This window comes from Bombina bombina, chromosome 9 (assembly GCF_027579735.1).
Source record: "Bombina bombina isolate aBomBom1 chromosome 9, aBomBom1.pri, whole genome shotgun sequence".
Classification (NCBI taxonomy): Eukaryota; Metazoa; Chordata; class Amphibia; order Anura; family Bombinatoridae; genus Bombina; species Bombina bombina.
In genome coordinates, this window is record NC_069507.1 from 199,943,655 (window position 1) to 199,957,092 (window position 13,438).

The window sequence follows — 13,438 nt, forward strand, 5'->3', positions numbered from 1 at the left end:
TCATATATCTAAATCCAGTTCAAAAAATTCATAAAAGTTCCTTGAAAATTACGAACAGTTAATATATAACATAACAGTTAATATTGCACATAAAGTTCATAAAACAAAACAAAAATAATTAGGAGGTCTTGATCCCGGTCTCTTTTGGGTCTCTACTTACACTCTTCTACCTCAATCAATATGAGGTAAGGGCTGCACAGTGTAGGTAGAGTCTGGTCACAGACACCAAACTTGTCTCCTAGGGATGTTGTCAAACTTTGTTCAGAGATGTGATTCTTGTATGTTGCTGCCACCCACTGGCCAAAATTAATAATTCACTCTGCTGGCATCTAGTGAAACTTTTTTGTTTCTCTGTTTTAATGTTGTAGGTTTTTTCCTTGATTTTATATATGTATGTATATAGTGTGTGTGTGTGTGTGTGTGTGTGTGTGTGTATGTGTGTGTATATATATATATATATATATATATATATATATATATATATATATATATATATATATATAGAGAGAGAGAGATCTTTCATGTAATTGGCAAGAGTCCATGAGCTAGTGACTTATGGGATATACATTCCTACCAGAAGGGGCAAAGTTTCCCAAACCTCAAAATACCTATAAATACACCTCCCACCACACCCACAACTCAGTTTTACAAACTTTGCCTCCTATGGAGGTGGTGAAGTATATTTGTGCTAAGTTTGTGCTGTGATAAGCGCTTCTAAGCATATTGAAGCCCAATTCCTTTCAGTGTACAGTGTTTGTCAGAGGGTTGTGAAGAGAGTATCGCCTATTGATTTCTATGGTTTCTCTCACGGGAAATCTTTTCAAAGGTTCTCTGTTATCGGTCGTAGGGATTCATCTCCTACCTCCCTTTTCAGATCAACTGTATACTCTTATACCATTACCTCTGCTGATGGTTTTTAGTACTGGTTTGGCTGTCTGTTATATGTGGATGGTTGTCTTTCGGTAAGTATGTATCGTTATTTAAGAAACTCTCAACTATGGTTTGGCACTTTATGTATTAATATAAAGTTTTAAATATATGTATTTACTTATATTTGCCATGAGTCAGGTCTCTGTATATTTCCTTTTGCAGTCTAACAGTTTCAGTATGGGAATCATGTTTTAGGAAGTTTTTTTTAAATATTTTCTTACCTGGGGTATAGTCTTCTTTTCCAATTTGACTTGTCTTTCCTTAAATTTTGCGGGCATATTAGGCTTGTGAGGTCGCAAAATGTTGTTATTTATTGTGTCATTCTTGGTGCGAATGTTTGTCTATGGTGACGCATGTTTTGTCATTTCCTGCGTCTTAGTTGATGCCAGGTTGTTTGGCGTGAAGTCACGTTTGTTATGACGAGAGTTGCGTAATTTCCGGATGTTTTGTTGTCGCCAACATTTTTTTTTACTTCATTTTGCGTCTTGCGTCATACTTTGATGAGGATCTCTCTGGCTCAGAAGATCCTACTTCAGACATTGAAATTTATAAATCAATCATCTTCAAGTTGGAATAAATCCAAGCCTTTTAAGAAACCAATGCCAGCCCCCATGTCTGCATGAAGGTGCGACCCTCATTCCAGTTCAGTTAGTGGGGGGGCATATTTAAATTATTTCAAGATATTTGGGCAGATTCAGAGCATTGTTTCAAATAGGTTTCAGAGTAAGACCTCCTGTGAGAAGATTATTTCTCTCTGACGTTCCAACAAATCCTGTGAAAGCTCAGGTCTTTCTGAAGTGTGTTTTGGATCTGGAGCTTTCAGGTGTAATTGTGCCAGTATCACTTCAGGAACAGGGTCTGGGTTTTTATTCATATCTATTCATTGTCCCAAAGAAGGAAAATTCATTCAGACCAGTTCTGGATCTAAAGTTTTTGAATCATTTTGTAAGGGTCCCAACTTTCAAGATGGTGACTATAAGGACTATTCTGCCTTTTGTTCAGCAAGCTCATTACATGTCCACAATAGAATTACAGAAAGCGTATCTTCACATTCCGATTCATCCAGACCATTATCGGTTTCTGAGATTCTCTTTTCTAGACAAGCATTACCAATTTGTCACTCTTCCATTTGGTCTAGCGACAGCTCCAAGAATCTTTTCGAAAGTTTTCTGTGCCGCCCTTTCTGTAATCAGAGAGCAGGGTATTGCGGTGTTTCCTTATTTGGACGATATCTTGGTACTGGCTCAATCTTTTCTTTTAGCAGAATCTCGCATGAATCAACTGGTGTTGTTTCTTCAAAAACATGGTTGGAGAATCAATTTACCAAAGAGTTTCTTGATTCCTCAGACAAGGGTCACCTTTTTAGGTTTCCAGATAGATTCAGTGTCCATGACTGTCTTTAACAGACAAGAGACTAATGAAATTGGTTTCAGCTTGTCGAAACCTTCAGTCTCGATCATTCCCTTCAGTGGCTATGTGCATGGAAGTTTTAGGTCTCATGACTGCAGCATCGGACGCAATTCCCTTTGCTCATTTTCATATGAGACCTCTGCAGCTTTGTATGCTGAATCAATGGTGCAGGGATTATACTCGGATATTACAGTTGATATTCTTAAATCCCAACACTCAACTCTCTCTGACTTGGTGGTTAGACGATCATCGTATTGTTCAAGGGGCCTCTCTTGTTTGTTTTTCCTGGACTGTAGTCTCTACAGATGCAATTCTTTCAGGTTGTGGAGCTGTCTGGGGGTCTCTGACAGCACAAGGCGAGGTTACCAATCAATATCTTAGAACTCCGTGCTATTCTCAGGGCTCTTCAGGCTTGGCCTCTATTAAAGAGACAACTATTCATTCATTTTCAGACAAACAATATCACGACTGTGGCATATGTCAATCATCGGGGTGCGACTCGCAGTCCTTTAGCTATGAAAGAAGTTTCTGATACTTTCTTGGGTGGAATCCAACTCCTGTCTAATTTCTACGATTCATATCCCAGGTGTAGACAATTGGGAAGCCGATTATCTCAGCCGTCAGACTTTACATCCGGGGGAGTGGTCTCTCCATCCAGATGTATTTTGTCAGATTGTACAGATGTGTGGTCTTCCAGAAATAGATCTGATGGCTTCCCATCTAAACAAGAAACTTCCCAGGTACCTTTCCAGGTCCAGGGATCCTCAGGCAGAGATGGTGGATGCGTTAGCAGTTCCTTGGTTTTACCAACCTGCTTATATTTTTCTTCTTCCAAGGGTGATCTCCAAGATCATAATAGAACAATTGCATGTGTTTCTGATAGCACCAGCATGGCCTCACATATTTTGTTTTGCGGATCTTGTCTTGAAGGTATGGAAATTGAACGCTTAGTGCTTAATACTATGTTACAGACTTGTAAATCTGTTTCAAGGAAGATTTATTATCGGGTTTAAAACCTATATTTCATGGTGTTCTCATAAATTTTCTTGGCATTCTTTTAGAATTCGTAGAATTTTACAATTTCTTCAGGATGGTTTGGATAAAGGTTTGTCTGCAAGTACTTTGAAGGGACTAATCTCTGCTCTTTCTGTTTTATTTCATAGATTGCAAAACTTCCTGATATTCACTGTTTTTTCAGGCTTTGGTTCGTATCAAGCCTGTTATTAAATCAATCTCTCCTCCTTGGAGTCTTAATTTGGTTTTGAAGGCTTTACAGGCTCCTCATTTGAGCTTATGCATTATTTGGATATTAAACAACTTTCTTTGAAAGTGTTGTTCCTTTTGGCTATCTCCTCAGCTTAGAGAGTTTCTGAATTGTCTGCTCTCTTGTGAGTCTCCTTTTCTGATTTTCCATCAGGATAAAGCGGTTATGCGGACTTTGTTTAAATTTCTTCCTAAGGTTGTGAATTCTTACAACATTAGTAGGGAAATTGGTGTTAGAATACTCTTGAAAGATCTTTACATTCTTTGGATGTTAAAAGAGCTTTGAAATATGTCGAAGCTACTAAGGATTTCAGAAAGACTTCTAGTCTATTTGGTTTTTTTTTCTGGTTCCAGGAAAGGTCAGAAAGCCTCTGCAATTTCTTTGGCATCTTAGTTAAAGCATTTGATTCAAAAAAGCTTATTTGGAGGCGGGACAATCTCCGCCTCAGAGAATCGCAGCTCATTCTACTAGATCAGTTGCCACTTCTTTGGTTTTTAAGAATGAAGCTTCGGTGGATCAGATTTGCAAAGCAGCGACTTGGTCTTCTTTGCATGCTTTTAACCATTTTGATGTATTTGCTTCTTCTGTAGCAGTCTTTGGTAGAAAAGTTCTTCAGGCAGCTGTCACAGTTTGATTCTTCTGCTTATGATTTCAGTTTTTTTCTTGAGATTTATAAGAAAAGCTTATTTTTGTTTGGATTGAATTTCTCAGCGAAAATAGCTGTTTTTATTTGATCCCTGCCTCTCTAGTGACTCTTCTGTGGTCTTCCACATCTTGGGTATTTCTATCCCATACGTCACTAGTTTTTGGACTCTTGCCAATTACATGAAAGAAAACATAATTTATGTAAGAACTTACCTGATAAATTTAATTTCTTTCATATTGGCAAGAGTCCATGAGACCCACCCTTTTTATGGTGGTTATGATTTTTTGTATAAAAGCACAATTTATATTTCCAGTTCCTCTTTTTGTATGCCTTTTTACTCCTTTTTTTGTTATCACCTCACTACTTGGCTATTCGTTAAACTGAGTTGTGGGTGTGGTGGGAGGTGTATTTATAGGCATTTTGAGGTTTGGGAAACTTTGCCCCTCCTGGTAGGAATGTATATCCCATACGTCACTAGCTCATGGACTCTTGCCAATATGAAAGAAATGAATTTATCAAGTTTTTACATAAATGATGTGTTATATATATATATATATATATATATATATATATATATATATATATATATATATATATATATATATATATATATATATATATATATATATATATATATATATATATATATATATAAAAAAATACCAGCTGTGAGAAACCTTGCCAACCAAATAACCAAGGTCAGTCCGTGCACGGGATCTTAAAAATTAATTATCCAAGCAAGAAAAAAATTCAAGGAGATCCTATCCAGCTTCTGATTCTGCCATTGTTTTAACATTTGTTATCATCTAATTTTGTTCCACACTACTACTATCATGTAAATTGTTAATCACTTAACGATGTGGGTACACATGTGCATGTTTGCTTTAGGAAGCTGGGTAAACGGCAGAAATAGAACACTCACAAACTGACAGTTAATGGTACAGACAGTAGCCTTCTAATTGGCTGAGCTGCACGCTACTGAATAAAGAAAGCTATGCTGGCTTGGGGTGATCTGGGGTACCTTACACAAGCGGTTTAACGGTGGAATACTCGTTTCATATGGCAGCTACATATGTGCTTTGTAGATGCATACTATTTGTAAGGCACACATTTAACTTATGTAAAAAAACAATTGCTTAAAATTGCTATGCCATGTATGTATAATTACACACTTTGTACATTATTTCTCTCAGACAGGGGGACTCAGCCTGGAAATGATATGTTACTAGGGAACACGGTCCTTGCTGCCATGGTGCCTGTAATAAGTGCAGCCAGCACTCATCTCAGTCCTGAGTAAGTATGTTAGAAGGATTCACCAATAAAAATGTTATCACTCCACATAAAAGATTACTAGGCCTGTTTTCTGCTCCCAAACAAATGTAGTATTACTGAACTTATTAGAAAGCATTTTACTTTAGTTTGAATTAATCACATTTAACACACTGTACAGCAGTGTAAATGATAGATGTGTGTTATAATCCTAAATATAAATTTGCTTGTGAAACGCTTATTTATTCATACTGTCAGATAGTGAAGAAAACAAGGTTTCCTGTATTTACTTTTAAAGTTTTAATAATAAAAAATAAACTTTCTAAGATAAAAACCTCTTAAATGAATTGCAAATACATTTTTGCTAATACATTATATTAAAAATCTATATGATCTCTGCACTTTATTTCTCCAACATTGGTGTGTCCGGTCCACGGCGTCATCCATTACTTGTGGGAAATGTTCTCCCCCACAGGGAAAGGCAAGGAGAGCACACAGCAAGAGCTGTCCATATAGCTCCCCCTCTGGCTCCGCCCCCCAGTCATTCTCCTTGCCGCTCTGAACAAGTAGCATCTACCACGGGGATGGCGAGGAGTTTGTGGTGTTAGTTGTAGTTTTTTATTCTTCTATCAAGAGTTTGTTATTTTAAAATAGTGCTGGCTTGTACTATTTACTCTATAACAGAAAAGTGATGAAGATTTCTGTTTAAGAGGGCTATGATTTTAGCACAAGTAACTAAAATCCATTACTGTTACCACGCAGGACTGTTGAAACAAGAGAACTTCAGTTGGGGGTAACAGTTTGCAGACTCATCTGCTTCAGGTATGACTAGTCTCCTTCTAACAACACAGGCTAATGCTAGATGACAGTCATTTTTCCCCTCAGGGGAAACGGTAAGCCATTTTTCTTTCACCTCAGCAAAAAAGATAACAGGCTTCCCCTTTTTGTTTTTTATGCTGGTAGACACTGTTAGGGGCCAAATCGATTGGTTTTTATTACAATATTATACCATTTGAAATATTTTATAAGCTCACATACACTTGGGAACGTTTTTTATTGATCTGGCTTGTTTTAGACACCTAAATCTAGTCAGGAAGGCCCCTTCACTCTAGTGTGCTGAGGGAGGAAGCCTCATTTTGGCGCTTCAGCTGCGCAGTTGAATTTCAAGGCAGTGCATGCAGATTCATGTGAGAGGGTCCTGTGGCTCAGAAAGTGACTCCAAAAGGCTTTTTTCTGTGAATGATGACCCCTAAGGAAGGTCCTATGTTCTGTGTGTATAGAGACAAATGTGGTTCACCCTTCGAGTGTTTGTGATAATTGCGCCATAGCGTCCAAACAAAATCAGGACAGCTCTGTTATTTTTCATAATGTTGCCCAAGATGATTTATCTAATGAAGGTAGTGGGGATAGCTCTACATCCTCTCCTTCTGTGTCTACACCAGCTTTGCCCGCGCAGGCGACACCTAGCGCGCCAGTGCTTATTTCTATGCAACAATTATCAGCAGTAGTGGATAATTCCATAGCAAATCTTTTATCCAAACTGCCAGCTTTTCAGAGAAAGCGTGATTGTTCAGTTTTAAATACAGATAAAAAGGATGAACAATCAGACGCTGACGATGCCTTATCTATTTTACCCTCGCATCAATCGGAATTGGCTGTAAGGGAAGGGCTGTCTGAGGGTGAAATTTCAGACTCAGGAAAATTTCTCAACAGGCAGAACCTGATCTAGTGGCATTTAAGTTTAAGCTAGAACATCTCCGCGCTTTGCTTAAGGAGGTATTAGCTACTCTGGATGACTGTGATAACATGGTAGTACCAGAGAAGTTGTGCAAATTGGACAAATTTTTAGAGGTCCCAGTGCACGACGACGCTTTTCCAATACCTAAGAGGGTAGCGAACATAGTGGAAAAGGAGTGGGAGAAGCCAGGTGTACCCTTTGCCCCACCTCCTATATTTAAGAAAATGTTTCCCATAGTAGACCCTAGAAGGGACGCATGGCAAACGGTCCTGAAGGTTGAGGGAGCTGTTTCAACACTAGCGAAGCGCACAACTATTCCTATAGAGGACAGCTGCGCTTTCAAAGATCCTATGGATAAAAAATTGGAAGGATTGCTTAAAAAGATTTTTGTTCAGCAAGGGTTCATCCTTCAACCAGCTACATGTGTTATTACTGTCACTTCAGCGGCGTCCTTTTGGTTCGAAGAACTAGAAAGGTCGCTCCAGAGAGAGACTTCCTATGAAGAAGTCATGGACAGAATTCATGCATTAAAGTTAGCTAATTCCTTTATATTGGATGCCGCCTTTCAAATAACGAAATTGGCGGCGAAAAACTCAGGTTTTGCTGTAGTTGCGCGGAGGGCGCTTTGGCTAAAATCCTGGTCGGCAGATGTGTCGTCCAAGACTAAGTTACTGAATATTCCTTTCAAAGGTAAGACCCTTTTTGGGCCGGAATTGAAGGAAATTATTTCAGACATCACTGGGGGTAAGGGCCATGCCCTCCCACAGGATAGGCCTTTTAAAGCTAAGAACAAGTCTAATTTTCGTTCCTTTTGCAATTTCAGGAACGGACCGGCTAATAACTCCACTGCCGCTAGACAAGAAGGTAACGCGGCCCAGCCCAAACCCGCTTGGAAGCCCATGCAAGGCTGGAACAAGGGTAAACAAACCAAGAAACCTGCTGCTGCTACCAAGACAGCATGAAGGGGTAGCCCCCGATCCGGGACCGGATCTGGTAGGGGGCAGACTATCTCTCTTCGCTCAGGCTTGGGCAAGAGATGTTCTGGATCCCTGGGCACTAGAGATAGTTTCCAAGGGATACCTGTTAGAATTCAAGGGACTTCCTCCAAAGGGAAGGTTCCACCTGTCTCGCTTATCTTCAGACCAGATAAAGAAACAGGCATTCTTACATTGTGTAAGAGACCTAACAAAGATGGGAGTGATAAACCCAGTCCGGGGAACAAGGTCTAGGGTTTTACTCAAACCTGTTTGTGGTTCCCAAAAAAGAGGGAACTTTCAGGCCAATTCTGGATTTAAAGATATTAAACAAGTTCCTCAGAGTTCCATCCTTCAAGATGGAAACCATTCGGACAATCTTACCGACAATCCAGCAGGGTCAATTTTTGACTACCGTGGATCTAAAGGATGCGTATCTGCATATCCCAATCCACAAATCTCATCATCAGTTCCTGAGGTTCGCCTTTCTGGACAAACATTACCAGTTTGTGGCTCTTCCATTCGGTTTAGCCACCGCTCCCAGAATTTTCACAAAGGTGCTAGGGTCCCTTCTAGCGGTCCTAAGACCGAGGGGCATCGCTGTAGCACCTTATCTAGACGACATCCTAATCCAAGCGTCGTCTCTTTCCAAAGCGAGGGCTCATACAGACATTGTGTTGGCTTTTCTCAGATCTCACGGGTGGAAGGTGAACATAGAAAAAAGTTCACTGTCACCGTCCACAAGGGTTCCTTTTCTGGGAACAATAATAGATTCTGTGGAAATGAAGATCTTTCTCACAGAAGTCAGAAAGACAAAGCTTCTAAAAGCTTGTCGAGTTCTTCACTCTATTCCTCAACCCTCCATAGCTCAATGCATGGAAGTAATAGGACTAATGGTTGCAGCAATGGATGTGGTTCCTTTTGCTCGAATTCATCTAAGACCATTACAGCTGTGCAATCAGTGGAATGGGGACTATACAGACTTGTCTCCCCAAATTCAAGTAGACCAGGTAACCAGGGACTCACTTCTCTGGTGGTTGACCCAGGATCACCTGTCTCAGGGAATGAGTTTCCGCAGACCGGAGTGGGCCAGCCTCTTGGGGTGGGGCGCGGTCTGGGACTCTCTGAAAGCTCAAGGCCTATGGTCGCGGGAAGAGTCGCTTCTCCCGATAAACATTTTGGAACTAAGAGCTATATTCAATGTGCTCCTGGCTTGGCCTCAGCTAGCGGAAGCCAGGTTCATAAGATTTCAGTCGGACAACATAACGACTGTTGCGTACATCAATCATCAGGGGGGAACAAAGAGTTCCCTAGCGATGAAGGAAGTAACCAAGATAATCCAATGGGCAGAGAATCACTCCTGCCATCTATCTGCTATTCACATCCCAGGAGTAGACAACTGGGAGGCGGACTATTTGAGCCGTCAGACTTTCCATCCGGAGGTCTTTGCTCAGTTAACCCAATTATGGGGCATTCCAGACATGGATCTAATGGCGTCCCGTCAGAACTTCAAGATTCCTTGCTACGGGTCCAGATCCAGGGATCCCAAGGCGACTCTAGTGGATGCATTAGTGGCGCCTTGGTCGTTCAACCTAGCATATGTGTTTCCACCGTTTCCTCTCCTTCCCAGGCTCATAGCCAGGATCAAACAGGAGAAGGCCTCGGTGATTCTGATAGCTCCTGCGTGGCCACGCAGGACTTGGTATGCAGACCTGGTGAATATGTCATCGGCTCCACCATGGAAGCTACCTTTGAGACAGGACCTTCTAGTACAAGGTCCATTCGAACATCCCAATCTAGTTTCTCTGCAGCTGACTGCTTGGAAATTGAACGCTTGATTTTATCCAAGCGTGGGTTTTCAAATTCTGTGATTGATACTCTGGTCCAAGCCAGAAAACCTGTGACTAGAAAGATTTACCATAAAATATGGAAAAAATATATCTGTTGGTGTGAATCCAAAGGATTCTCCTGGAGTAAGATTAAAATTCCAAAGATTCTCTCCTTTCTCCAAGAAGGTTTGGATAAAGGGTTGTCAGCTAGTTCTCTAAAAGGACAGATTTCTGCATTATCCGTCTTGTTGCACAAACGACTGGCAGCTTTGCCAGATGTACAAGCTTTTGTTCAGGCTTTGGTTAGAATCAAGCCTGTTTACAGACCCATGACTCCTCCTTGGAGTCTAAATTTAGTTCTTTCAGTTCTTCAAGGTTCCGTTTGAACCTTTACATTCCATAGATATTAAGTTACTATCTTGGAAAGTTCTGTTTTTGGTTGCTATTTCTTCTGCTAGAAGAGTTTCTGAATTATCTGCTTTGCAGTGTGATCCACCCTATCTGGTGTTCCATTCAGATAAGGTTGTTTTGCGTACTAAGCCTGGTTTTCTTCCAAAAGTTGTTTCCAACAAGAACATCAACCAGGAAATAGTTGTTCCTTCTTTGTGTCCGAATCCAGTTTCAAAGAAGGAACGTTTATTACACAATTTAGATGTTGTTCGTGCTTTAAAGTTCTATTTAGAAGCAACAAAAGATTTTAGACAAACCTCATCTTTGTTTGTCGTTTACTCTGGTAAGAGGAGAGGTCAAAAAGCTACTGCTACCTCGCTCTCTTTCTGGCTGAAAAGCATTATCCGCTTGGCTTATGAGACTGCCGGACGGCAGCCTCCTGACCGTATCACAGCTCACTCTACTAGGGCTGTGGCTTCCACATGGGCCTACAAGAACGAGGCTTCTGTTGACCAGATATGTAAGGCAGCGACTTGGTCTTCTCTGCACACTTTTTGCCAAATTCTACAAATTTGATACTTTTGCTTCTTCGGAGGCTATTTTTGGGAGAAAGGTTTTGCAAGCCGTGGTGCCTTCCATTTAGGTAACCTGATTTGCTCCCTCCCTTCATCCGTGTCCTAAAGCTTTGGTATTGGTTCCCACAAGTAATGGATGACGCCGTGGACTGGACACACCAATGTTGGAGAAAACAGAATTTATGCTTACCTGATAAATTACTTTCTCCAACGGTGTGTCCGGTCCACGGCCCGTCCTGGTTTTTTTTTAATCAGGTTGAAAAAAATTTCTTTATACACTACAGTCACCACGGCACCCTATAGTTTCTCCTTTTTCTCCTAACCATCGGTCGAATGACTGGGGGGCGGAGCCAGAGGGGGAGCTATATGGACAGCTCTTGCTGTGTGCTCTCCTTGCCTTTCCCTGTGGGGGAGAACATTTCCCACAAGTAATGGATGACGCTGTGGACCGGACACACCGTTGGAGAAAGTAATTTATCAGGTAAGCATAAATTCTGTTTTTCTCTTCTATGGTAATTTGGTGATTACCATTCCTAAGAACGATCTGCTAAATACCTTTCTAGCAACAAAAAATTCTACAGTATATTTCAGAGAAATTCTGAGTGATAACTAAGCCCTTTAGAATTGAGAATATGAAATGTGTTTCACTCTCTAAATGGTAATCTTGTTGATATATACTCTAAAGACTTATATTTGTCTTCCAGTGGTTTGGCCTGCTGGCTCTATGCCCCACTAAAATGCAAATAATGACCGCCAGTATGATTATCTGTTGGCTTGTGTGCATGTACAGCAAGCAAACTTGATTTAGGTTTCAGCCAGGTCACCTCGGAGCGCAGTGTATGGTTTTTCTCAAGCACTGCACTTGGTTTCTGGCCAGTGGGAGTAAAGAAGAGATAGTGGTGACCTGGCTGCAATATTGCCTGACAGCCAGGCAGAAATGTGAAAACTGCAGCTCCAAAAACTGATACCCCTTGATATAGCACTTTGAGTTCCATTATTTATTAATGCTACACATAATAGGAGGTTGACCTATGATTTAAATAGACAGCAATTTAAAAATATGCAGATGTGTTATGAAAGCCTCTGCCAGGCTCATCTTCCTTGCACTTCCCTCTTCAGCTGCTGCACCTCTCTACCAATTAAACACAAAATTCTGACTCTGACATACAAAGCCCTCAACTGCACTGCTCCCCCCCCTATATCTCAGACCTTGTCTCCAGATACTCTCCTGTCCCCTTCGCTCTGCTCACGACCTCCTACTCTCCTCCTCTCTTGTTACCTCCTCGCATTCCCGTTTACAGGACTTCTCCAGACTGGCTCCCATCTTGTGGAACTCTCTGCCTCGCTCCACAAGACTCTTCCCTAGTTTTGAAAGCTTCAAGCGCTCCCTGAAGACTCTACTGTTCAGGGACGCATACAACCTACACTAACCTTTCCCAATACTATTACTATCCCCTTGAACCCCTTAGCATGTAAGCCAATGAGCCCAGCTGTTTGTAGACCACCATCATAAGAGCCGACTACAACAGTGAAACTCTCGGCAGGGCCCTCTACCCATTTGATGTTTATAGCGATGCAGAATTTAATGACGCTCTACAAATACCTGATAATAATATATATCCTGTTTAGCCTTTAAAGGAACATAAAACCACAATTATTTTCTTTGATGATTGAGATACAGCATACAATTTTAAACAGCTTTCTAATTTGGTTCTATTATCACATTTTCTTTGTTCTTTTGGTGTCTTTTATTGAAAAGCAGGGGTGTAAGCTCAGGAGCGTGCATGTGTCTGTAGTCCTGTATACAGCAGTTTTGCAAGAGCACTAGATGGCAGCACTATTTCCTGCCATGTAGAGCTCCAGGCACCTACCTAGGTATTTCTTCAACATGGAATACAATGGGAAAGACACAAATCTGATTATAGAAGTAAAATAGAAACTTTTTTTTTTTTAAATTTTGTGCTCTGCCTGAATCACAAAAGAACATTTTGTTGGGTTTCATCTCCCTTTACGTAGAGAATCTTCTATTGTAAAACAAAATGCTTAAATATGTTTCATTTTTTATTCTTAGATTAGCTGCCTCCAGTGTCTCCCAGATTGTGGGGTTATATCTAGATGGAGATGTTTCTATTCTTCCTGAAAACAATTTTACCTGCAAGTTCCAACCTTTTCAGGTAGGATAAAGAAACTCATGGGGCTGTGTTACTGTGTATATTGGTGCCACGTCTTTGTTAACTAAAACAGTAGGGGAATTAAAGGCAAGATGATTACTTCACATAAAATAAACAAATCAGTAATTGGACATAAAACAATAAGTACATTTCCTAAGCATAGTATTGTGGTTTCTTCCCGCCTCCCTCTAGTCTTGTGTGCCGTTATGTTGAATTCTAACATTTACTGCATTCCAGTGCGG

At 40.6% G+C, this 13,438-nt stretch overlaps 1 protein-coding gene across 1 annotated transcript in view; it reads left to right on the top strand.

Moving 5' to 3' along the window:
* Nucleotides 1-13,438, top strand: part of MMS19 (MMS19 homolog, cytosolic iron-sulfur assembly component) — a gene marked incomplete in the record, with an annotated part of 198,225 nt that overhangs the window by 134,538 nt on the left and 50,249 nt on the right. Inside the window, 2 exon segments of the mRNA XM_053692573.1 lie at nt 5,444-5,543; nt 13,097-13,199. Of these exon segments, the coding sequence (XP_053548548.1) occupies nt 5,444-5,543; nt 13,097-13,199 (203 nt within the window).